A 25,194-nucleotide genomic window follows, 5' to 3' on the forward strand; every position below is an offset into this window, starting at 1 on the left:
GGAATCACAGAGGATCAAATTTGCAATCTCCTGACGACAGGGTTTTTAAACACTTTTCTGTTGTGCCCAAGATGCCCACCTGTGAGGGCCTGGCAATGGCTCAGAAGTCCCAGGCAGTGGGAGAAGACGCACGGTGTCACGAGTCAGTCACCACCTGTTGCCACAACTGAGCCATGGTCGACTGACGACTCTGATAGGCTGCAGGGCAGAGAGCCAGGTGTGGCCATGGGTTACCTCTGCCAAAGTAATCCACTGACCCTGTACACTCTACGCGGCAGGTAGATACAGGGGCCTGTCGCAGACGAAAAACGGGAAGAGTCTGGAGCAGACAGGAGAAGGTCAGACAGAATAGTCAGCAAAGATCAGTGCATATCAAACTTTAAGACACTGATCTGGCCATTAGTGGCCCAAGTGCTTTGTGTTGAAAGTGCTGAAAGATGAGTGAAACTAGTGATTTCAAAAGGTCAGTGGAGCTTCTTTCGCCAGTGTGCTCTGAAGCCCGTGCTCAAAATGGCACTTTTCATTCTGACATCCAACCCCACACAGCATTTTTCTCAGCTACATTCTGACACACATACATACTCTATGTTCACACTAGCAGGCAAGCTCTGATGTGAGGGAAAGGCTACAGCTGAACATGCTGACGCAGTCCTCTCACCTTCAGGGAGATTTCATATATCATACACACATACTTGGCATACTTGCAGAACATGCTAGAATCAGGGCTACAGAGGTGCTAACCCAGGGGGAAGGGCTCCGGGTGGTGCCTGAAGACCTGAGTGTTAATGGCAGGGGGGAAGGAGGGAGAGGGAGGGAGAGAGAGAGAGAGAGAGAGGGAGAGAGAGAGGGCAGGGGAGAGAGAGAGAGAGAGAGAGAGGGAGGGAGAGAGAGAGGGAGGGGGAGAGAGAGAGAGAGAGAGGGAGGGAGAGAGCGAGAGAGGGAGGGGGAGAGAGAGAGAGAGAAAGAGAGAGAGAGAGAGAGGGAGGGGGAGAGAGAAAGAGAGAGAGAGGGGGAGAGAGAAAGAGAGGGAGGGAGAAGGAGAAAGGGAGAGAGAGAGAGAGGGAGGGAGAGAGAGAGAGAGAGAAAGAGGGAGAGAGGGAGGGAGAGGTTGAGGGAGAGAGAGAGGGAGGGAGAGAGAGAGAGGGAGAAGGAGAGAGAGAGGGAGGGGGAGAGAGAGGGAGGGGGAGGGAGAGGTTGAGGGAGAGAGAGAGGGAGGGAGGGGGAGAGAGAGCGGGAGGGAGAGAGGGAGGGGGAGAGAGGGAGTGAGAGAGAGAGGGAGGGAGAGAGAGGGAGGGAGAGGGAGAGAGAGGGAAGGGAGAGAGAGAGGGAGAGAGGGAGGGAGAGGGAGAGAGAGAGAGGGAGGGAGAGGGAGAGAGAGAGAGAGAGAGAGAGGGAGGGAGAGGGAGAGAGAGAGAGAGATGGAGGGGGAGAGAGAGGGCGGGGGAGAGAGAGAGAGAGAGAGAGAGAGGGAGGGAGAGAGAGAGGGAGGGGGAGAGAGAGAGAGAGAGGGAGGGAGAGAGCGAGAGAGGGAGGGGGAGAGAGAGAGAGAGAGAAAGAGAGAGAGAGAGAGAGAGGGAGGGGGAGAGAGAAAGAGAGAGAGAGAGGGGGAGAGAGAAAGAGAGGGAGGGAGAAGGAGAAAGGGAGAGAGAGAGAGAGGGAGGGAGAGAGAGAGAGGGAGGGAGAGGGAGAGAGAGAGAGGGAGGGAGAGGGAGAGAGAGAGAGAGAGAGAGAGAGAGAGAGGGAGGGAGAGGGAGAGAGAGAGAGAGATGGAGGGGGAGAGAGAGAGGGAGAGAGAGAGAGAGAGAGAGAGAGGGAGGGAGAGGGAGAGAGAGAGGGGGGAAGAGAGAAAGAGAGAGAGAGAGAGCGAGGGAGAGAGAGAGAGAGGGAGGGAAAGAGAGAGAGAGAGAAAGGGAGGGAGGGAGGGCAATAAATGTGCGAGGGCTGCTCTCACCTTGTTTCCGATGGCTTTTTTGGGAGGGAAGTTGAAGGTGTCGACCTGGGGGAACTGCGCCCGCAGCTGATAGTGCAGCGCTCGGAACTCAGCATAGCGCCGGTAAACGTTCCACTCGTTGTCCATGATCCTGATATACAACTAAAGGAGACACACGCCGCACATATATCAGCGTCTCACAGATCATCCGTGGCCTCTAAACGACAACAGAACCCTTTTTGTTTATGTACGGCTATTTCTTTTTTGCCTTTTGCAGGGCACTCCTGAAAATGCGGGTCACGCAGACCCAAGGGAGTGTGGGAAAGCATGTAACTCGGCCAATTACAAGACGTGAAGGAGGGGTCAAAGGGCGACGTCGATGTTATTTTCACACCTGCCTCTTTCCTCTCCTCAAAAGTCCCAGCAGGCACCCTTAAATGACCTGAGCAGGCTCTCCGATCGCAGCAAGGTCACACACCTTTCTTTCCACCAGGCATGCAGAGCAGCAGATTGTGTGTTCGTGTGTGCACGTGCGTGCATGCTAAAGAGACTGTGCGATTCTGAGATGCAGAGAGAGCCAGTAGCATAATGTCCTAAGGCCAGTGGTGAAAGTTTAGTTACATGCTAATGAAGAGAGGAAATAAAAGAAATGATCTTATTCCCCTTCTCGGATGCGTCAGGGGGCTGATGCCCAGGCTTCAATGGAGTACCCGTGTCAGACTGGTAATCACCCTTCAGATGCAGCGTCCGTGGCCCTAAGCAAGAGGGCACCTGAGGGCAGGAGACAGCTGAGGCGGTGCACGTCTCAGCATGCAACCCCAGATCTCACTAACAGAGTCATGGAGTCATAGTGCACTTGGACAGCAGTGATGTGGACTGACCAAGGCACAAGACGCCTGACCACTTACAGTGTCCACCCAAATGTCTGAATTACTGGTATTCACCAGCTACAAAAAGCAGGCCGATCCAGTCCATGAAGGAATTTGAAGAGCAATGGGAAACTGTGGCTAGTGTGTCAGCCCCAGTTTGGAAAGTAGGACATCTGATCTACTTAGGAGACTTTCATAATGCGGTATTGATTTTTTTTTTTTTTACCAATTCATTCATGTTTTATGTTTACTCTTGCATTGCACATTATTTGTGTCGCAATTAATCTGCATTAAGTACTGTGGAAAGTTCATGCTCTGTCTGTGTGTGTGTGTGTGTGTGTGTGTGTGTGTGTGTAAGCGGGCCTTTGCTCCAAGCTTTGCAAAACAGTACACCCTGGTCAGGTCTGTCTGGCCCTCACTGCCAGATAAGCCCCTGAAGGAAGCAGCTTCTACCTGTGTGTAACTGGGCAGGAATATATTGCATCGTATGTCTCTTTTAGTGGCCAGTTGGTTAAGTCCGCTTTATGTCTGATGACTAATAATGGGTCACAACACCCACGTTAAGACCTTTGAAAGTTTATGTCTGAAGCCGTGAGCGCTAAAACATCAGTAAAACTGTGTTTCCTGATCAAAGCTACAAAAACACTAATATTCAACCACAGCAAATACACAAATCCTTTACTTTCATGTATTGGGTTCTGTTTTGCCCGACTTGGTTTGAAGTGTTTCATGAATGCAGAAAAAGTTTAACTTAGTTGAAACATTTTTCAAATTCTGTGAAGAAACACCTAATTAGTCATTCAGCGTCAGACTGATTTTGTAGAACAAATCACAGAAAAGTCTCTTGAAGCTTATGTTTTTTTTTTCCTAAAGTATAATCAGACCTGATAAGAAGAATCTTTTCAGATAGTGTCACAGCTATAACAAACAGCCTGATACACTCTCTCAGCTAGAGAAGAAACCGACAAACTCATGGTGCATTAACGCTAACATAATCCCATTGAGTGAGTCTAAACAGCATACATATTTATGGAAACAGATCATCCTCTACAGAGCCAATCATTTCCCTGCAGTAATTGCAAATTAATTGTTTTTTTTAAATATATATCTAACAAAATTTGACTGAGGAGGACCAAAAATCAACTCAGTGTTGATATAAACAACATCATTTTATGTGTTCCAAAACATTATAAAGTACTGGAATGAGTCCAATTAATTAAAGACTCCAGGGGAAAGGCTGTACTTCTTGTCAAATGTCATAATAGACATACCAAATCCAACAAAATCAAAACCCTTTGATTAAAAAAAACCCCAAAAACAACAACCTTTGATAAAATATCCATATTCATGAAGCACATGTGGGCATGTAAATCGCATGTGCTTGTTAAGTGACGTGCATTTGTGTCAGGAACACAGATTTGCTCTTCTTTTCACACGCAACACGGCTGTGGAGGAACCTTAAAGCATCCTTCAGCGTGTTGGAGGCTGCGGCAACACGTGTGTTCGTTTATTTAAGAAACAATAACGGGAGAGAAAAGAGCAGCCACAGTGAATGATTCATACTAAAAGAAAATGTCAGCCTGGGGGAGGATGCTAATATTTTGTCCAACCATGAAGGCATTTACAATATCTCATTATATTCTTATTGAAAGAGGAAGTCTTTCTCACTGGGGGAGCAAGAGAAGTGAGACATTTTGCAGAGATTACCATGCGTGCACAAACACACACACAAACACACTCACGGACACATGGCCGCATATGCCTGCATGCACGCACGCACGCACGCACGCACGCACACACACACACACACACACACACACACACACACAAAAACAAATTGCTCTTGATTTTGTATGTTGAGATAGTAAGGGTGGTGGGCCCTGCTGGTGCTGGCTGGAAAGTGCTGGGTTTGAAATGCGCCTTGGCAGCATGTCTAATTGGCAGAGTCCAGCTGTGGTAAAAGCTGTGCTCTGACCCCTTATATCTCCGCAGACACCAAACTGAGAGGCCTCTTTCTCCCCTCTCCAGGGAGCCAACAGCTATCTAAAGGGACATGACACACACACACACACACACACAAACACACACACACACACGCACACACGCACACACGCACACACGCACACACACACCCCTAACCACCATGCTGAGCCACAAGGCAGAGCTGGAGCTGTCAGTGGGGAAATGACTGGCTCAGCACGGAGGGATGGCGTGACAGGATCGTACAGAAAGCTCAGTGTGGTGAGCTGTTTTAAATACGCCAGATTAATTCCCGGTGCTCTAATTCTCAGGGTGTCTCAGTTCAGAGCGATAAACGCTAAAGCAGAATATCAAAGTCGTTGAAGAAACCTGGTTTTGGTCGTGATCAGTTGCTTTCTTAACAGGTGCCTCTTCTGGCCAAGATCCTAGTGGAAACTGTCCTCTAGTTGGCCTGTGTCCAGTCCACACAGATTCTTTTGTGCAGTCAATGGGCTGCCTGTCTGAAACTGAATAGATGACCTGGCAGCGAAAGTGGACCTTACAGAGTTACACTCACCTATATAGCCTAATTACACTGAGTCTACAATCCAGACTTTACAGGCAAAAGCGACGACAGAAGCTCCATGGAACAGAGCCTTATAATTTGACACTCACCCAAGTTCACGTTCTCCTCGACCAAATCTACAGAGACGCAACATTTGCCAAATTACGCAGAAAATAGAATTCATTTGGAAAACTGTCGGGAGAGTATGTGGAGAGAGAGAGAGAGAGAAAGAAGAAGATTGAATCAGATAGATAATGTGAGAGAGATAGAGAGAGTGGGAAAGGATAGAGGAGAAAGACAGAAGAAGGGGGAAGGGAAGGAGGGAGCGAGAAGGATAGATAAATGAGCATTAAGGAGTGAGGAGGGAGTCCTTAATTAGAAGTATTGAGCAGCAGCATCTGTCACCTGTGAGCAGAGCACCGGAAGTCTCAGGTGAGAACTTGCGTGAGCGCAACCGTGCGCTCCAAATGACATTTTGTTGCTGAGAGAAATCGAAATGATATGGGTTATATGGGCTAGAATATGAAGGTAAGTGCTCGCATGGGTGTGCATGGAGGAGCGCATGGACAATGTCTCACACACACACACACACACACACACACACCCCGCCATGTCAAAGGCACCATGGCAGCAGTGCAGTGGAGCGCTACCACCGTCCAGCTCGCAGGGCATGCCGGGGTTAAAGGACCAATGATAATCCAACGCTCAAAACATGACAGCCTGGCCCTATCCGCCCTGTTCCAGAACACACTGGCAAAAAAGTGGCATCACTGGCCCACTGCGGTGTTGCTGCTTACAAAAGCCCAAACACCTTTGCAACAGAGACAAAAAGAAAGAAAGAGGAAGAGGAGCAGGAGACTGCCAACCAGCACACTACCCACGGATGACCCGGCGACTAGGCCAGCGCAGAACCCAGCCAGGAGGGCATGGGCGGAGGCCCAGTGGGTGTGGGGGGAGCCAGCGGGTCGGGGGTGGGGGCAGCTTGGCACGGCTCCCGAGGGCCCGATGGGTGTTCCGAGCTGCCTCCCAGAGTGCCCACAGCACGCGGGGCGGGACAATCCGCACAAGGGCTCCACCAAGGCGGCGGTGCAGAGGTAGTGGGCCACTGGGGGCCTCAGCCAACAGGAGGAAGAGGTCAGAGAGGAAGAAAAGAAAAACAGGAATAACCACACACAGCATCATCCATATCAGCGTCCCAGGGAGCTCAGCATGGGCACAAGGTGTGGGAGTGAAATGTTCACATTTATTTAGATGGCTCATACAGACACTCGCATTCGGAAGGTAAACTACTACCTCCTTTTCATATGCACTGATGTTTATTTATTGAACATACCAATCATGAAACAAATACCGGTTTTACTGAATCACCGGTCTTACCTGCCCTTCTCAATAACAGCTCCACAATAAAGAGCCATCTCCAAGTGATATTTTCAAGAATGGGAGCCTAGCCACGAAATTTCCAGACCCCAAAGAGGCCAAGCACGAGAGGGTAACATACAGGAAGCGCACATCTCTCGGTAACCACGCAGAGATGGAACCCTAAGAGCTTGCGCTGGCCCTGGAGAAGGCAGACATGCAAGAAGCATGCCAAGCATGGTCTACGGCAGCATTGAGCCTTGACCCGCGGCATGCCAGGCACTGATTGGTCCACTCTGTGTGCTGAAAACGGCCTTTCACAGCCCGCACTCTGCGGGGAGAGCAAGGTCTGATGCCGAGGACTTTGCACTCGTTTGCATTACTGGAGTTATAAAAGCTTGAATCATTTAGAGAGTTACACAACAGGCCCTCATCACAGGTTTGCCATCGTGTTTTCACCCTCCTGTTACACAGAAAGAACAGCGTCTGATTTCAGCTATTCTAAGACATGCAGCGAGGAGTTTCTTAGCTCTTGAAAACAGCAGCGTGTGTAACCTGACGGACTGCTCAGCACTTCACAGGTATCATTCATATATACATATATATATATATATATATATATATATATATATATATATATATATATATATATATAATATTTTGAGATACACATCCCTCCAAGCACACAGTTCCATGCGTGTGTGTTGATGCCTGAACGTGTACACTTCATCTGAGATAAGGAGGAGCATGTTTCCTGCCTGTGCACCTCACATGCAAAATGACCACTTGAACCATTTTTCCAAAGCAGTAACATGGAGAGGAGACGAGAAGAGAGAAGAGGAGAAGAGAGGAGAGAAGAGAGGAGAGAGGAGAAGGGAGGAGAAGAGAGGAGAGGAGAGAGGAGAAGAGAGGAGAGAGGAGAAGGGAGGAGAAGAGAGGAGAGGAGAGAAGAGCGAGGAGAAGAGAGAAGAGGAGAGAGGAGAAGGGAGGAGAGGAGAGAGGAGAGAGGAGAAGGGAGGAGAAGAGAGGAGAGGAGAGAGGAGAAGGGAGGAGAGGAGAGAGGAGAGAGGAGAAGGGAGGAGAAGAGAGGAGAGGAGAGAGGAGAAGGGAGGAGAGGAGAGAGGAGAAGGGAGGAGAGGAGAAGAGAGGAGAGGAGAGAGGAGAAGAGCGAGGAGAAGAGAAGAGAGAAGAGCAGAGAGGAGACAAAGAATACGTTGCAGTTGCCTCCTCCTAAGCCAGCCCAGGTGTCAGTGGGTTTCTGGTGCTCAGGAGGTGTAGCTCTCATCCATATGAATGAGCGGTGAGAGCAGGCTCCTCCACAACCGTAATGAGGATGAACAGGAGATCAGCTCAGCTTTGTAACCAGCACCAGCTTAAGAGGTTAAACACACTCACACACTCATACACGCGCGCGTGCGCCCTCACTGTCCCTTTCCAGAGAGCGAAAAGAGGATAACTAACCACTTCAAGCCTGCTCACTTTATAATGACATGAAAGATTTGCATTCAAACATATAAATGTATGTATTTTTAAAAAGCCTCTTTGGGGTGAAACAGAGTAAGGTGAGTGGCATGAATGTAAGTTTAGTGTCATAAATACTTACAATTTATGATCGTTCTAATCAGCTGAAGGTCTTTAATAATGACCTATTTATCAACAATCGCTGCCTGTGCAAGACTTCAATCAAAAGTTCCAGCAAGCGTAATAGCAAAATAGCCGGTGGGCAATTTTAAACGCTCATGGGCAAAGTGCCTTGCGATTAATAATAACCCAGAGATGATATGACTGCAATAACGGTCATTATAGCATCATCGTGACTCTCATTATCATCGTAATCACCACCAACATAATCGTGTGCATCATTATCCCATAATCAGAATAACATCCGCCAAAACACATATGCATGCTTCAGCTTGGCCTAACCCTTGACTCCTTGTTCATGTAGGCTCTGCGTCTACAGTTCTCACCTCTTCCCACTTCTCTAATTAAAGTTGTCTGCTCCCTCTTTGTCTACTATGCTGCAACACTGTCGACTCAGCCACGGCTAGCTGAACTGGCCTACCCTCTCCCAAGATTACCCACATCTTAAAGAAATGACCCCCAATCTTAAAGAAATCCTGTTTGGATTCTGCCAATTTGAGCCCTCCTCTCCCTCATCCTTCCAGCTCCACTTAATTGTTTTTTATTATCGTCCCATGTCCTGTCTCATGTCTCCGTAAGCCTTTACCTGTCCTTGAGTGTCCAAGTTTTATTGGCGGTGGTGGTTTCCGTGTTCTGAACAAAATAATATGCTTTCACTGTGTCAAGTGAACGCAAGTAACAAGTGAAGGGATGGATTGACATCGATATTAAAGGCTCTGCAATAACTGCTAGTGTCCTCTCCAGAGATGATGATATGAATTATGCAGCTACCCATATTTATACAGATTTATATAAATTTAATAGATGTGGCTTTATATGTGCATACTTAATGACACCAATACAGAAATTAAGGATAAACTTATACAATAACTAGGGAGAGTACGCAGAGCAGAGCTTCATATTCATATCTCCCCCTGCCCTCAATGCAGATACACACATTAATAAACACACACAATTTCCGCCTAGCCACACTAATCATAAAAAATGGGAAGCGTTCGGAATTCAAATAAAAGGTTTGAGAAAAGAAGGAAAATCAAGAGTTATCAAATCTCATTAGCCTGATGAAAAAAAAAGAGAGATGAAGCCAGAAGTTTGCTGAGCTTGGAGAGACGTCAGGCTCAGCTGCACTGCTGGTCGAAAGGAATAACTCATTTAAAACAGCTTGGCGCGTTCGGAACGCCGTAGATAGAATGCGGGCTAGAAAACTCTCTGCTCAGCCTGATCCTGTTCCCATACACTGGTGGGTGGAGCTACAGACGGTCCCCCGAAGTTTCGGCGGAGGCGCACAAAAAACCCGCCCCCTGTTTGGCAGCCCCTTCCTGAACAGGGGTGAGAGACCCCGGCCTGGCCCACGGGGTAGCGGTGCTTGTTTATACAACAATCGCTCCACCAACAGGCAGCGTGGACCCTTTTGCAGATGCAGAAACGGATCCTTTCACAATGCAGCTTTTAGGCCACTGACAGTGCAAGGCGATAAGCCAATAACGGCAGTACTGGAATGATTTGGGACAAGCCAACCGGTCCTGGGTGGCATGTTTACCGATGGGAGCTCCAGCACCTGAATGACTTTGACATCCCATAATAAATCTATGCCCATCCCCACAACAACAGAGGACGTTTTGTAGCGGTAGGCTGACACTATTAACACCAAGAAGGATTCTTTTTCTCACACCAGCTTCAGGGGGGAATCACACTCTGGCATCTCAGCTGGCAGATACGCAGCACACAAGCACATGGACACAAGCCTCTGTGGTGGAGTATTAACACAAGTGTTTTCTCTGATGCAGTCATTACACCCTCTTTTTTTAATAACCCTTTTCTGGCAAAATCCTATAAGCCCAAGCAATTGGTTTTGCAGCAGCTGTTATATTTTTTCATTATGTGACAAGAAAGGGAAGGAGGGAAATTTTTCACAGCAAGACAAAGAGGCGGCAATATTATTGAAGATCACTTACGCTCTTTCTACAGGCATCCCAAGCCACTTGGGTATTTTTTCAGCAAGCAAAATTTCTACATGGGGAATTCTCCCCCATGGAAAAAACTCAATTTCCACATGGATTCGCCCTTTTTCAGTGGAGCCTGAAACTGGAGCGAAATCTGGTGGTCCACCATGGGGTCTCCCGGCCTCCCTGAAGAGAGCTTGCAGTCTCCAGCCAAGGTTCTCATGAGGCACATGACTACAAAAGTGAGTACATCGTGCCCTCGCCTTCGTTGTCTTGAGGGAGGACCAGACATGAACCAAGGTTCCAAACGGCCTCTTGACACAGCAGCCTGTGTCTACCAACCCACAGAAGCTAGTAAGGACACATTGCAAGCTACAATGGCAAACTGCACAGCACTCCAAGGAAGAGGTGGTGCTGTGACCCTTAGTAAATTGCCCTCACAGCTCGCCAGAGTGCAATTGTGCCGCATGTATGGTCAAGGGACAACAGTTCTTTGGCGAAAGCCACATCATGAGCAAGATATACATAATAAAAAATAAATAAATAAAAAAGCACAACATCTTGTATAGCAGTAGCCTCAGTGAGCAGAGCCAGGGCATCAGTTGTCAGTGGCACGATCTTAGAAAGGCAAAAAGCCCAGGTTATTGAGACTGCTTGTAAAGCCAGATAGTTGCCATTAATGCTGCTATTCTCGTGTGTGGGTAGTGCTCCAGGCCCGTCAATACCCAGACAGACAGGAGATTACTGGGCGACACTTGAAATGTCCCAGCCAGCCAGTGCAACGGCACAGGTGTGGAGGGGCAGATCAGCTACCATCCGGATATCCAAGTCACTCCAGAGACCATGAACGAGGCATTTCTTATACCCAGCTGTCCATCTCTCCACATACCACGAACAAAGCAACTGTGCAAAGAGAAAAGTGGTTGTGTGTCTGCAACCTTATCTATTCAATAAGAAAGGATCCTGGTGGCAGATGTACATCAAAGACGTCCCAAAGAACAAAAAAGGACTTGCCAAAGAATAAAAAGCTCAGCAAGTGCTAGCAAGTGAGCTAGAAGCATTGGAGAAGAAAGAAAAGAACACTCCAAAAAGAAAGATGAAACAGGTGAACAGAACTGAAACAGAACTTTCAATCATCTGAACGTCCAGTAAAAAAAGTTTATGGGGGAAGTTGGGGTATGGGGGAGGTATTTAATTCTTGTTGTCAGAGGGAATGAATTCATTGAAGATCATACAAAAAGGGTGCAAAGACCTATAGTCAATATACCAGACCTGGTCCTACAGTCAAAATACCAGACCTGGTCCTACAGTCAATATACCAGTGTTCCAGACCTGGTCCTACAGTCAAGATACCAGTGTTCCAGACCTGGTCCTACAGTCAAGATACCAGACCTGGTCCTACAGTCAACATACCAGACCTGGTCCTACAGTCAAGATACCAGTGTTCCAGACCTGGTCCTACAGTCAAGATACCAGTGTTCCAGACCTGGTCCTAGAGTCACTATACCAGTGTTCCAGACCTGGTCCTACAGTCAAGATACCAGATCTGGTCCTACAGTCAACATAACAGTGTTCCAGACCTGGTCCTACAGTCAAGATACCAGACCTGGTCCTACAGTCAATATACCAGTGTTCCAGACCTGGTCCTACAGTCAAGATACCAGTGTTCCAGACCTGGTCCTACAGTCAAGATACCAGATCTGGTCCTACAGTCAACATACCAGTGTTCCAGACCTGGTCCTACAGTCAAGATACCAGACCTGGTCCTACAGTCAATATACCAGTGTTCCAGACCTGGTCCTACAGTCAAGATACCAGTGTTCCAGACCTGGTCCTACAGTCAAGATACCAGTGTTCCAGACCTGGTCCTACAGTCAATAGACCAGACCTGGTCCTAGAGTCAACATACCAGTGTTCCAGACCTGGTCCTACAGTCAATATACCAGACCTGGTCCTAGAGTCAATATACCAGTGTTCCAGACCTGGTCCTACAGTCAAGATACCAGTGTTCCAGACCTGGTCCTACAGTCAAGATACCAGTGTTCCAGACCTGGTCCTACAGTCAAGATACCAGATCTGGTCCTACAGTCAAGATACCAGTGTTCCAGACCTGGTCCTACAGTCAAGATACCAGATCTGGTCCTACAGTCAACATACCAGTGTTCCAGACCTGGTCCTACAGTCAAGATACCAGATCTGGTCCTACAGTCAACATACCAGTGTTTCAGACCTGGTCCTACAGTCAAGATACCAGACCTGGTCCTACAGTCAATATACCAGTGTTCCTGACCTGGTCCTACAGTCAATAGACCAGACCTGGTCCTACAGTCAACATACCAGTGTTCCAGACCTGGTCCTACAGTCAAGATACCAGACCTGGTCCTACAGTCAATATACCAGTGTTCCAGACCTGGTCTTAGGGGACTGCTCACACATCCCCATTTAAATGTACAAAGGGCTTATTAATTAACTGATGGTTTGAGTCAAAAAATGCAGGGCTACTCCTGCTAGGTTTTGTATAATCAGTCAGCCAGTCCCCACTGGCTAATGGAATCACTGGAACGATTTCAACAAATACAAGTCAAACAGAGCATTAACCAAAGGAACCTAAAGAACTGTGCCAGACCAAAATGATCAAAAGATTTTCAGCAGTAGCGCTAATGTCCTATAATGTGCTACTGGAAATGCCTGCCATAAGTCTGCCTGGCACACTGTTGTAACTTTCTTTCTGTCTCACACACACATACACACACACACACACACACACACACACACACACACATACGAACACACACACGAACACTCCCTCAATCTCTCCCTCGCACTGTCTGTCCCTCTGACCCCCCCTCCCTCTCTCTGTATCAGTGAGCCGCTCTGGTAAAATAACTCTAATGGCATAGAGCCACACACCACAGACCCTCCAGCTTTGCCCTGTGCTGGATTGCAGTTCAGAGGCTAAAGAGAAGGGGTTGGGGGGCATCGCAGAGTTTAGGAACGAATCTGCAGCCCTCCTGCTTGGTTTGTGCCTGTTTTGACATGTGCTGCATGAAACAATCCCCTTTGCTTTGACTTGGGAAAAGGGTTTAGGCCCAGCCTGATGGAGGCAACATCCAGTGTTCTCAGTGCAGACCACATATGGGTGATACTCAGTAATGGTGTCAGTGAAAAATTAAATATATCTATGTTCCTAGATCTAGGAACATAGTCATACAGCAAGTGCTTGCGTGGGACTCAGCCTTCCTGCAATCATCAGCCCCCAAAGAAATGGGAGCGGAAGGAATAACTGGGTTAAATCCAAAATGATGGAAAATGTAAGCCACCAACCATGCACTGTGCAAAGAGCAGACTTGTTTCTATAGGGTTTGACTGCAAGATCAGACTCAGGAGAGCAATCCGGAAGTTTGTGCCTGTCTCTGTGTGTGTGTGTGTGTGTGCCTGTCTCTGTGTGTGTGTGTGTGTGTGTGTGTGTGTGTGTGTGTGTGTGGTGTGTGGTGTTTGGAGAGGATAAAAATCAATTCTCTTAGCAGTTAACCAATACTGAAAAATTGCTGGTTGAACAGAAGCCTTAGACTGTCGAAGCTATCTGTGCCTGGATGTGTGCATCAGCCTGTGATGTGGTTTAAGACTAGGGGACACACTGACCCAGCGATCTGCCATCAGATGGCGCCAGGCCATCGGAGGGCATCGCTGACTGTCCTCCGTGCTCGGTGAGGTGTGTTCCACACTGTTGGCTCTAGCAGGTCCTTGTTGGTGCTGTTTTGAGTTGGCGCTGTTTTGAGTGACTGTTTTGTGCATGTTCAATCAGAACAGACAATCGGCCAGGAGAGAGTTCCCTGATTGGCTGTTCAGTCTACATTTATCGTGAAATGAGATAATATAGACATAATATAATAATATAAACTGCATAAGGTTTTTTTTTGCCACATTGTGGCTTTATCTACCAAGGCACTTTGCTAAGCTAATATATTTTGCTACATGGAAAGTAGTTTTGTTGTAGAGCACAGGTGGAAAATTTGTCATTACCATATGCAATTTTATGGAAGGAAGGAGCTCACAAAAAGACGCAAGTCGCTCCCAACTCAGCCTAATCGTTCCAAGAAGCCTGCCTCTTCAGGAAGCAGCGGTTTCCTTTTGATATTACTAAACACAGACTACCTCACCTCCCAGCACGGAACAGTTCTTTTCTTTTGCGCAGGCACAGAGCATGCAGATGTTCTGCTCATCATGTTGCAAGTCTGGTGAAAATGCATGCAGGCAACGAGGGAGCTAACGGAAGGCGATCACCAGTCGATTATAGTAGTTCTCCAATGTCAGATTGGGGTGTCTCTACCCTGAAGAAGGCAAGGCGCTTCCAGCGCAGACGTTGTTGTGGCTGTGCACTTCTAGGGCGTGTCTAAGTGGAGGGAGACTGGCGGGACTGGCACACACTCTATCCACTCAGCACTCCACGAGGGAAGCCGAAGGCTGTGGCACAGGACCAGCTAAGCTTAAAGTATGCGAGGGTGCGCGTGGCCCAGGCTGTTCAACGCGTACGACACACCTGAAAGGCAGGGGTGCGTGTGTGGCAGGGGTGGGGGTGTATTTCTGTGTAATGAGAGGAGAGGTAGGTTGTGGGCCAGCATGCAGAAAGCGGGTGCGTGTGGAAAGGTACACGCTACCTGGTACACGTGGTAGGCGTTGGCGGCACGACCTTGGAGGAACACGGAAGGAATCCACACGTTGATGAGAGCCCGCTGAGCTCTGGGGAGAAGCAGGGAGGATATTGTTCAGAGGTAGCCAACTGGAGCACAGCCCGGCGATACTGTTCCTCAATTACTTCACCCCAACAAACACAGACACTTCTGTTAGAAACGTCTGATGTTTTCATAATGTAATTTATACAGTTGCGAACTGAAGCAGAAGGATGGAGTCATTCGTTACAGCTGTATGAACAGCCAACAACTTCATTGCAGATTTAAGACGAGTGATTTTAGTTCCCCACGCAGTAAAAAGCCATCCCAAAGGGTTTCGTCGCCCAAATGTTTTTGCTTTTTCTTCCTCGGACTGTTGGCTATTTTGCCATTAAGCAGCACAGACTCACATCACGGTTGCTATGGATTAAGAGCAGCAGGAATGAAATCGTTGCAGCGAAGCGATTTTTCAAAAATGAATTTCATGTCCAATAAGTTCATCAATGGTCTTTATGAAAGGCAGGAGTCATTAATATAGTTCCAAGCATTGTCTGAACCGAGCTACACTTTTCTTTCCTTAATCAATGAACGATAGACAAAGAAATAATACCCCTTTACATTTCAAAGGTTAAAACTTGGCACTTGGATGTTTACAGCAATGTTTCTCAGAAAGCAAGAGCATTCAACGTCTCCCTGTAATTTACTTCTCTATTCTTAGACTATTCACTCCAAGTTACTGAGATGCAAGTGCCCTATTGGACGGCAACTTCCAAGGCAGCAAGGTCTCTCTCGTCCTACGTCCTGCCAGTTTCCATTCCAACAGACAGACACTCCTGAGAATAAACCCGGAGCAACTTACATCTCAAAGTCGGACAGGCTGGGATCATCAGAGGTCTGGCTCAGGTCCCCGGGCACCTTTGCAAATGGAAAGCAAAAGATTTTGAGAAAACTGCGTGAGAATTTGTTTGGGATGCACTGTTAGTAGTTCACATGTCAGAGAACAGCACACATTCTTATTGGGAGCCTTTAATATTTTTCTGAAGACCTTCAAAATGCAAGTGTTTTGTTAGTGTCAGCCACCTGACTGATGAGGAAGAGTCTGTCAGTGGCAATGAGATTATAGGACTCCTCTTCCTCTACTCCTCTCCTTCTCCTCGTGTTATTCTACAAACACTGAAGCCCAGAAATGTTCTATATTCCAGCAACCCTATAACAGATGATTACTGCATACTACTGAAAAAGCCATATTATGATGGAAAAAAGAGAAGTTCAATAGCTAATACAGTTATCTGCTACACTAATCCCTCACCCCTTAAATCATTCATGGCATAAAGCAATGGTTTTTTGTGTGTGTGTGTGTGTGTGTGTGTGTGTGTGTGTGTGTGTGTGTGTGTGTGTGTGTGTGTGTGTGTGTGTGTGTGTGTGTGTGTGTGTGTGTGTGTGTGTGTGTGTGTGTGGCCCCAGTACATTGCGCTAGGGTGTGTCTCCAGTGCATCACCTGCCCTTACTGACAGCAGAATCAGAACCCAGCCGTGGTGACTGAGTGAGTGAATGAATAACTGAATGAATAAGAAAGAGAGAGTGAGTGAATGAATGAGTGAATGAATGAGAGCACGTGTGAGTGAGTGAGTGAGTGAGTGAGTGAGAGAGAAAGACAGACAGACAGACAGAAAGAGAGAGAGCGCACGCGTGGGGATCACAGAGAGAAAAACTCCATGCTGTGACAGAGCCAATCCAGGAGGAAGCACTAGGAATAGAAAGCAGGGCTGTGTTAAGAGACTGAGAGAGTTATTGATTGAAGGGATGGCAAACCTATGGAGGGAGACAGAAGTCTGAGCAGAGAGTGCTTGCACTGTAGAAATGAGAAGAGAGATCTCACTGATTCCCTAGGTGTGGAAGGACAGATCTCACTGCTCTGTAGTGTATAAGCACCTATGTGAATGCCTGCGAGTGTCCGTGTGTGTGGGAATGTGTATGAGCGCACACTTACTGGCCCTCGCAGGTCGATGAGCTCCTGTCTCATCTGGCCAATCAGGATGTCTTTAGCCATGAGTGACCGATACAGCCTCTCGTTAAACTCGATCAGCTCGCCATGCATCTCGGCCACCTGCAACACACACACACACACGCACGTGCGCACACACACCCCAGATCTGCTCAAATCTGCACATCTCATTATCCTCACACATGCAAAAAAAAACAAAAAAACTAAATAAACAAATAAGTCGTTAAAAATACGTCGAATCAACGGTTCCATGCCAACCACCAGAGAGGAAGCGCAGCTACTGACGTTCACCCCCCCCCCCCACTCCCCCCAAACCCCCGGACATGGCGCGTGTGAGCGAGCTGGCGTACCTCGCGCAGGTGTGCCGCTCTGGCAGGAGGAGGACAAGATGCTGCTCGTTAGAGCAGCTTCCTCCGTCGCGAGCCCGCTCATCAGCTGTCGCTGCATATAAGTGACGGACACGGAGGAGACGGAGCCGCAGCCTGCCAGCCAGGAACGCCGCTCATTTGCTTATGGAAATCACACGTCAGCACGCATTTGTGCAGGCAGAACCTCGCCTGGCAGACGGATTATGTCAATTCTGACACGTTTGTTCCGATTACCGGCTCCCCGTCCTGTAGACAGGCTTTTTTTTTATTTTTTTATACGCTACACCATAATGTGGAACGATCAGTGTGAAAGTCAGGTGCCCACTGCACCGAGAGTCAAAATCGCTCTCCAAAACCCATAATGACACGGGGACTCAAGTTTGAGGACATGGTTTGGCAGTGGCAGATACTTATTTCGGGAACTGCCAGGTTGGGTCAGCAAGTTTGGTTAAACATCTGGTGAACCAGTAAGGCCACTGCATGGCATTTAACTGACATGAATGAAACTGACTGGAGATCAACAGTAGAGGAACCAAAATACCCAAAATGACTGTAAACCTTTACAAAAGCACCAAAACACTACTGCTAACACAGTTTTAGTAATGATTACAGCTAATCAGCTCTTAGCGTTATCTCTTTAATATTTGAAGAACTCAAAGAATCATATTTTAAACAGCTTTTAGGCACTGCTATTCACAGCATAAAAATGTGTTTGCAAGTTTCTCTTCTCCTTCAGCCTTTTTGACAAGTTAAGAGGGATTTCAACAAGCCCCCCCCCCCCCCCCAATACCCCCAACCTCTTCCGCTCAAGAAGCATACTGGTGCTACAGAGCTTTGAAGACACAATTATGAAAAACAGCCAATCCACCTAAAACTACTTTAAATTTGCTCCAGCAGGTGAAGTGGTGATGCTGGTAAAGGGAAGTTGAGATGGAGAACCTGTGTGTGTGTGTGTGTGTGTGTGTGTGTGTGTGTGTGTGTGTTTGTGCTTTCAGGAAGGGAGCCCAGCATGATCCTCCTAAATGACTGCAGTTCTAGAAACGGAAAGAAATTGTTGCAAATATTTCACCTTTTACATTTGTAAGCAGCCCATTGTAAGGCAGCCAGGCTCCCAGTCAGGAATAGCACAGGCATACAAGAGTAGTCATCGCCAACACTCACCACACACACACACACACACACACCTCAAAAACTCTCAATCAATGCAATTATATATTGGGTACCCCACTTGTCAAATAGGGCATTAAAAAATGGGAATTAATTATTAGCGTGAAGGAGCCCAATTAATTTTACAGTGTGTGTGTGTCAGAGAGAGAGAGCGCAGGAGAATTGGGGGGGGGGAGGAGAGAGAGAAAGAGAGAGAGAGAGAGAGTGAACCCTAATCACTTTGCCATTTCTCTGGACACCAGGAAGTAAGGGTGTATTTTCAGAGCTTGGCTGTGTACTGCAAATGCCTCCAATTTTCCAAAACGGCCGTCAGGTTCACGCCACTCAGCCCATCAAGGCTCATTACTGGCCTGCAGTAGCGAAGGTGCCTGAGACCGCAGCTCCCTCTGGGCTCTCCTTCTAATAACGGCCTGCCAGCAGCGTTAAACCACACTAAAGCTACCACACTAAACGTCTTCCACAATTAGCCGAGCCCAGCAAAGCCCGACACATCTGCGCGGGATGGCGACTACGCGCAGGCTTCGTTCCAAGCTGATCCTGTTTACGACATGATATGCACGTCGCGTGGGCTCGACGGCTCGTCGTCCGCTTCACCTCGCGGTAGCTCCAGGGTGGAGGACTGACGGTGCGTAGGGGCCGGACGGCGAGCACTGGAGGCGCTGTTTGTTCGGACGGGAGTGCGATGAGGCCTGGGCGGGGTTCTTTAAGCAGCCCGCTCGCCTCTGGTCAGGCAGTCGGCGAGCCAGTACCACGTCATAAGGCGAATCGCCACGAAAACGTCCCAACGGCAGCTCGCGTTGCTGGGGTGGGGGAGAGCTCTCTGATGCTGATAACTGGGCTACAGTGGGCTTGAGAATGGCAGACAGGCTGGGGGGCGTGAGAGAGCTGAAGCAGCACTCCTGGACGGCAAAATGGGGGCAGTGTGGCCTGACGCCGCTCTAACGTGCGTAATTGGATGTGAAACAAGTTTGAAGCGCGAATGGAGACGACAGGCTTAGCAAACACAAACAGACCTACACTGGCAGCAGAGGGAGGACAGAGCGCGCGTGTGTGTGTGTGTGTGTGTGTGTGTGTGTGTGTGTGTGTGTGTGCGTGTGTGTGTGTCTCAGTGTGTACTCCGGCACATTCTCTCAGACAGAGGGAGTTTAGTGGCTGGCTGAGAAGTTCCCAATAAGAAGAGAAAAATGCAGTAGGTGTGGAGCAAGAAGAGGAAGTGACAGAGACACCACAACAGAGAGAGACGGGAGGAGCCAGACAGACGGAAGGAGCCAGACAGATGGGAGGAGCCAGACAGACGGGAGGAGCCAGACAGACGGGAGGAGACAGAGGGAAGAAAAAGAAGAGAGGAAATGAGATGCTGGAAACGTAATCTCCCTTAATTCAGCCCCCTACGTATCTCCTACTAATGCACACGCCACTCCGACACATCGCCTTAAAATTCCTCATCTGATTAGTTCATCACCAGTCTTCATTAGGCAAAACACTATATCCCACTTACGATGAGCTCGTAATTACCCTTGTCGTATATGGGTATAAATGGCGCAATTCAGGATTCCTATAGCTATAGCTCAAACATCAGTACATGTCAAAAGACACACAATAATCACCGCACACCACACGCAGACGCTCGCCACTGGATAATACCCCCCGAACGGCCACTCGGGATGGGTCGGATATGGCTCGGGCTGCCAAGGTGCTCCCAGCGTGAGCCAGACAAACGAGGCCAGGTGAATGGGTGAAGTGTCATCACACACCCATGCGGAGCCGCTCTCCAGAAATCAGCACGTCTGCTACTCACCTCTCCATTATTCACAAACTTAATGAAGTTGGCTACAAAAGAGTTTAACAGAGGTGACGACTTGTCTGATCCAAAGCCGCAGCTCATCATCCAAGGTTTTGGGCCAGAATGGAGGGCTTAGTCCAACCTGACTGGGTTTTAAACATAAATAAGCCCAAAAGGAGAACAATGCCTGCCTGGGTAGCAAGCGCGGCAGATCGAAACGAATCGGTCTGCTTCAGCGGAAAGAGCATGGGGGGGAGGGCTGGACTGGGCGGGACTGGGCGGGACTGAGTGCAATGGAGTGGTGACTGTGCAGGACTCAACAGGACTGAGCAGGACTGATCTACGCGTTTCAGATCCAGGCAGGCATGCTCCAAGCACAGCTCACACTCACTCCCGCGGCCTCCAGAGCAGACCCACACTCGCCCGCCCTGCTAAAGACAGACAACTATGTGTGTGTTCAAGCATGTGTGTGTGATGTATATGATCGCAGCCTGCTCACTAGGTAGAGCAAGGTGCTAGGAACACCTAGATCATGGGTTCCCCAGGCCACACACACACACACACACACACACACACACACTGTCATACTGATTAATATGCAAGCTGCTCTGGGTAAGAGCATCTGTCAATTGCTGTAAATATATACCTATAAACAGTCATGCAGACCAGCCAATCACTGAACACCTGAGGAGACGACAGTACTGCACATACGCACTCAGACAACCTCAGACATCCTGTACTCAAGTATTACTGGAGGAAATGGAGTATCTTTAATGTAGCCAGTTTTCAAGGTCCACTGCTCTTTCAGTGATGAGGACCTTTTCAACGATCACCCAACCAGCAGCCGAAAGGTGTGACCAAACTAAAATGCCGATATTAGGAGACTTCCTGCTGTAATGCCAAGGTGAGGACAATAAACAACCATTACTTTCATAGTATCCATATAAAACAAAAACAGAGTTTCATAATATGCCCATTTCTATCATAACACCTGGGATGAGCAGGGCACTAGGGGGTGCAGCGGTGTGAAGCAGCACTCACCTCGATGAGCTTGCGCTCATAGCTGGCTGCCAGCTCCTCCACGTCTGCCACAGAGCGGTTGGGGGCCGGTAGGACAGAGGCGTCGCAGCTCCTCAGCGTGGGGAGCACTGCAAGGAGGGTAATCACAGCACTGCGTTAGCCACAGCACCCCTGACCCCCGCCACACACACACACACACACGCTGCAAGAAGGGTTAAACATAGAACCCTGGAACTCCCCCGACCACACACGCACTGCGGGGACAGTAATCACATCGCCTGTTAGCCCCAGAACCCCCAACTCCCTGACCCCAATGCACCCACCCACCCACACACATATTGCGGGGACAGTAATCACATCACCTGTTAGCCCCAGAACACCCATCACACGCTGTGACCCACATCAGCATGTGTGCGTGCACACAGATACACACACACACAGAGTTGGGACAGCAATCACAGTGCTGCCTTAGCCCCAAAATCCATGGCGCACACACATACACACACACAGCAGCCATGACAGGAGGATATCCAACGCTGTGGGCAGGACGAAGATGGCGGTTTGTTGTCAAAATACTGAGATATGAACTTGTGCACTAAATGCAATTTAAGCAGGAGCGTTTACAGCTAGTGTGCGGGCTTCTCTGTGCGACTGCAGTACTAGTAGGAATTAACTAAATGAAATGGCTTTTTCCCTTTTTTTCCCTTTGCTCCTTCCTTTCAAAACACTTTTTCGAAAATCATTCCTTACTTAATGGCAGAAAGCAGAGCACAGCTAGCTTGCACACACCTAATTTAGTTTCAGAGAAGCGCTCAGAGCTGCTGGAGGAGGCTGAGCTCCAACGATTTCATAAGAAGTGCGATGGAGTTGTTCCCCACCCTCCAAACTCAATTAAAAACTTCAAAAACTTAACTAGTGACAATACACGTCGCCTCAGACCCTGTATGGAGAAACACATCGCAGGGGGAGAGCAACAGAAACTTTCATTCATACAGACAAAAAACAACACGTGCCCGATCGCTGCCATCCGAATCCTAATCTCTTCTTAATCCCGGAGCTCTCTTCTTAAAACACAATGGAGCGTGCGGGGCTCCTGAGACAGGGAAATTGATCTGAGGCGGCGCGATGGCGGGATTAGGCCGGACGGGACCTGCGTTGAGTATCAGGCCAATGCAGACGGCCTGATAAGCGGTGGGAGGGGCCGAGTCCAGTGGACAGTGCGGGCCAGCGGCGACGGTCCCTCTGAAGCACACAGAGAGCACGGAGGGGGAATCAACAGGCCCGATATGGTCTGGGCATTATCAGCACACCTGCACACAGTCACCTGCCATTTGGTCATGCTTATCTCGGCTCTTCCACCCAGCGCAGCCCTGCTGTCAGCCAGAGCGTAGAGGAACAGCCCAACGCCAGCCTGATACGCTGCTTATAAGAGGTGTGTGCACGCCTTTGTGTGCATGTATGGCTGTGGGGATGTGTGCGCGTGTGTGGAAAAAAGTTATAAAAGCAGGCAGGGTGGCTAGCTCGCAATAACTGAAAGCAATTTAACAGTAATTTTGAACAGGTCTCTTAAAGTGTCATATACATTTTTTTTTTGTGTGTGTGTGTGTGTCTGTGTCTGTCTGTCTGTCTGTCTGTCTGTCTGTGTGTGTTGGTGCAAGGAGACATGGAAAATGTTGTCAATTTATAAGCGCGCAACCACTGAGACTTTCTTCTTCCCTTCATATTGATTGGGCCAAGTGAAAAAAATTGATTTGTTTTCAGATTTCACACCATAAATGAGTGTTTAGATAACAGACACCTCTTCTGGCTAAAATAAAGGTAATTCTTGCCTGAATGTTGTTAGTGTTCATGCACCTTGTCATTAAGTTCAATTGTGTCTTTCATTTTTATGTCCATACAATTTTTTTTAAAGACAAAAAGCAAACATTTCAGAGACCCTGTTCTTCTGGACAGAGTAAAGCTACCAGCTGCTCAGGAACTTGGTTCTGCACCAGATATTCCACACCATCGCACCTGTGTATGTTGTGAATACAGACATATGAGAGAGACTTTGAAAACTACAGCTAGAATAAACCACACTAAAAGCCAGACATGAGGAAGATATGTGTGTGTGTGTGTGTGTGTGTGTGTGTGTGTGTGTGTGTGTGTGTGTGTGTGTGTGTGTGTGTGTGTGTGTGTGTGTGTGTGAGAGATTGAGTGTTTGGGAAGGACGACCTTCTCACACCACCACACCACCAACCCCCTTCCCGAAGAGCGCTGCTGAAAATTAAATTTGCCATTATCCAATCTGTGTTGGCCAGCCGTTCCCGGGGAGAGCTGGGTTGCTGTGCAGCGAGAGAGCTGACAGCCACACGCTGGGCTCTTCAGCGAGGGTTCACCAAGCGCCCTGCGGTCTGTACCCTTCAATCACGCCGACCGTGGACACGCGCTCCGCATCCCTCAGCTCTGCGCTTCACCGGGGTGCCATCAACAAAACGGAGCTAATTCACTGACGAGTGCCCTTGAACCGCGAGTGTCAAGCTTATATAAGCAACTTCATGTGGCAACAATAAGCATCTGACAGAAACATGGCTGGCATTAACCATCTCTGATGCAGTCATGATGTTAAAAATGCGGTAAAACGGCCCTAAATGATGGGGGCTGGCAAGGAGGCATTCAGATTGCCACTTATCAACAGCTCTTGTCATCTGTCTTGCATGCAGGTCCAGAGCTCTGTTCATCACCCCTGCTCACACCCGTGTAGGATCAGAGCTGACCATGCCACTGGAGGAACGGATGGTTGCTGATAACTTCTCACCAGACAACCGCCAGGCTTGCTTCCAGAAGGAGCCGCTAACTACCCGCGCTGCCGTCTGACTGCAGGCCCAGGGAGACGAGCAGTCCTGTTCCAGCAGTGACAGGGAGACACACAGTCACAGTCTGTTGCTGCGCCGCTCAAGCAGAAAGCAAAACATGTAGCAGAGTTAATGACTGTGTTGATCAGAGTAATCGCCCTCCATTTTCCCCATCAGGCAGCAGCCGCCTCCTGCGAGATAAAGATGGCGTAACGTTCCGTCGTGGGGCCGTCTCCTCAAATTACTGGCCAGCGCCAATTTGACAACCAGACGTGGAAGCGCATACCAAACAGGCGGCACACCTTACCGGAGATGGATTCCCGAGACTCCTGTCCACACTGCGTACGCTTAGTTAACATCCGCAGCGACCTGGCCGGGACCAGATTTCGCCTAAATCAGCACGGTGTACACAAACAGGCAACATGCTCTTTTTTTAGACTGAGAATTCCTTTTCAGTCTCCACGCAGCTCTGACTGACCAGACGGCAACAACTCAGCATGTTTCGTGTTTCTTTTTGCTGCCATTTCAAATTTGCCATGACTCTCCTTGGCCCCATAATTTTCACTTCACACATTCAATGTCGTCCCATAAATCCCGGCGTTGAGGGGCAATTTCCCCTCCATTTTTGAGCATGAGGCATGCACCTGCTTTATCTTTGGAATTTCACCGCTCCCTCCGTGTGATCATATCCCTGCACGGGGAAATTGAAATAGGGATCAATAAACGAGTGCAGACTGATAACGGGCCTTCGTCGGGGCGATAAGGGAGACGGATGGAGCGTCACCCCGGTGCTGATGCACCAGACCCCGTCACAGCGCGCTGGCACCATGTCTAATGCACTGGAGCGCAAGGCTGCCTTCCGCCGTGAACGCTGCTGTCTGGGCGTGAGAAAACAGCACCGACTCGGAGCCTAGACTGAGAGCCCACTCTTACGGGGGCTGGCAGAGAAAAGAACACAGAGACGAGGATGAACATCAGAAAACAGAGAAATACCTGAAGAGAGACCCTGTATTCTTTAAATGAATTACACAGAGAAGGAAGTGGACTTTTAAATTATCCACAAACATTACAAACATATTACATA

The 25,194-nt window shown here is 48.5% G+C and overlaps 1 protein-coding gene across 4 annotated transcripts in view; it reads right to left on the reverse strand.

Annotated features, from left to right (window-relative positions):
- The window catches only part of snx29 (sorting nexin 29), a 66,702-nt gene that overhangs the window by 12,245 nt on the left and 29,263 nt on the right, over window positions 1-25,194 (reverse strand). For 2 of the 4 annotated variants that reach the window (XM_027006018.3, XM_081697852.1), the window contains exons 15-19: window positions 21,298-21,404; window positions 16,924-17,040; window positions 15,793-15,848; window positions 14,922-15,003; window positions 1,952-2,092 (exon numbers count right to left, since the gene is read on the reverse strand). In XM_027006018.3, coding sequence (XP_026861819.3) covers window positions 1,952-2,092; window positions 14,922-15,003; window positions 15,793-15,848; window positions 16,924-17,040; window positions 21,298-21,404 — 503 coding nt within the window. The remainder of the gene's footprint in view (window positions 1-1,951; window positions 2,093-14,921; window positions 15,004-15,792; window positions 15,849-16,923; window positions 17,041-21,297; window positions 21,405-25,194) is intronic. The other 2 variants (XR_014117232.1, XM_081697853.1) reach the window with 2 other exon arrangements.

The sequence above is a fragment of the Electrophorus electricus genome, chromosome 15 (assembly GCF_041902795.1).
Source record: "Electrophorus electricus isolate QZ-2024a chromosome 15, ASM4190279v1, whole genome shotgun sequence".
NCBI classification, from domain to species: Eukaryota; Metazoa; Chordata; class Actinopteri; order Gymnotiformes; family Gymnotidae; genus Electrophorus; species Electrophorus electricus.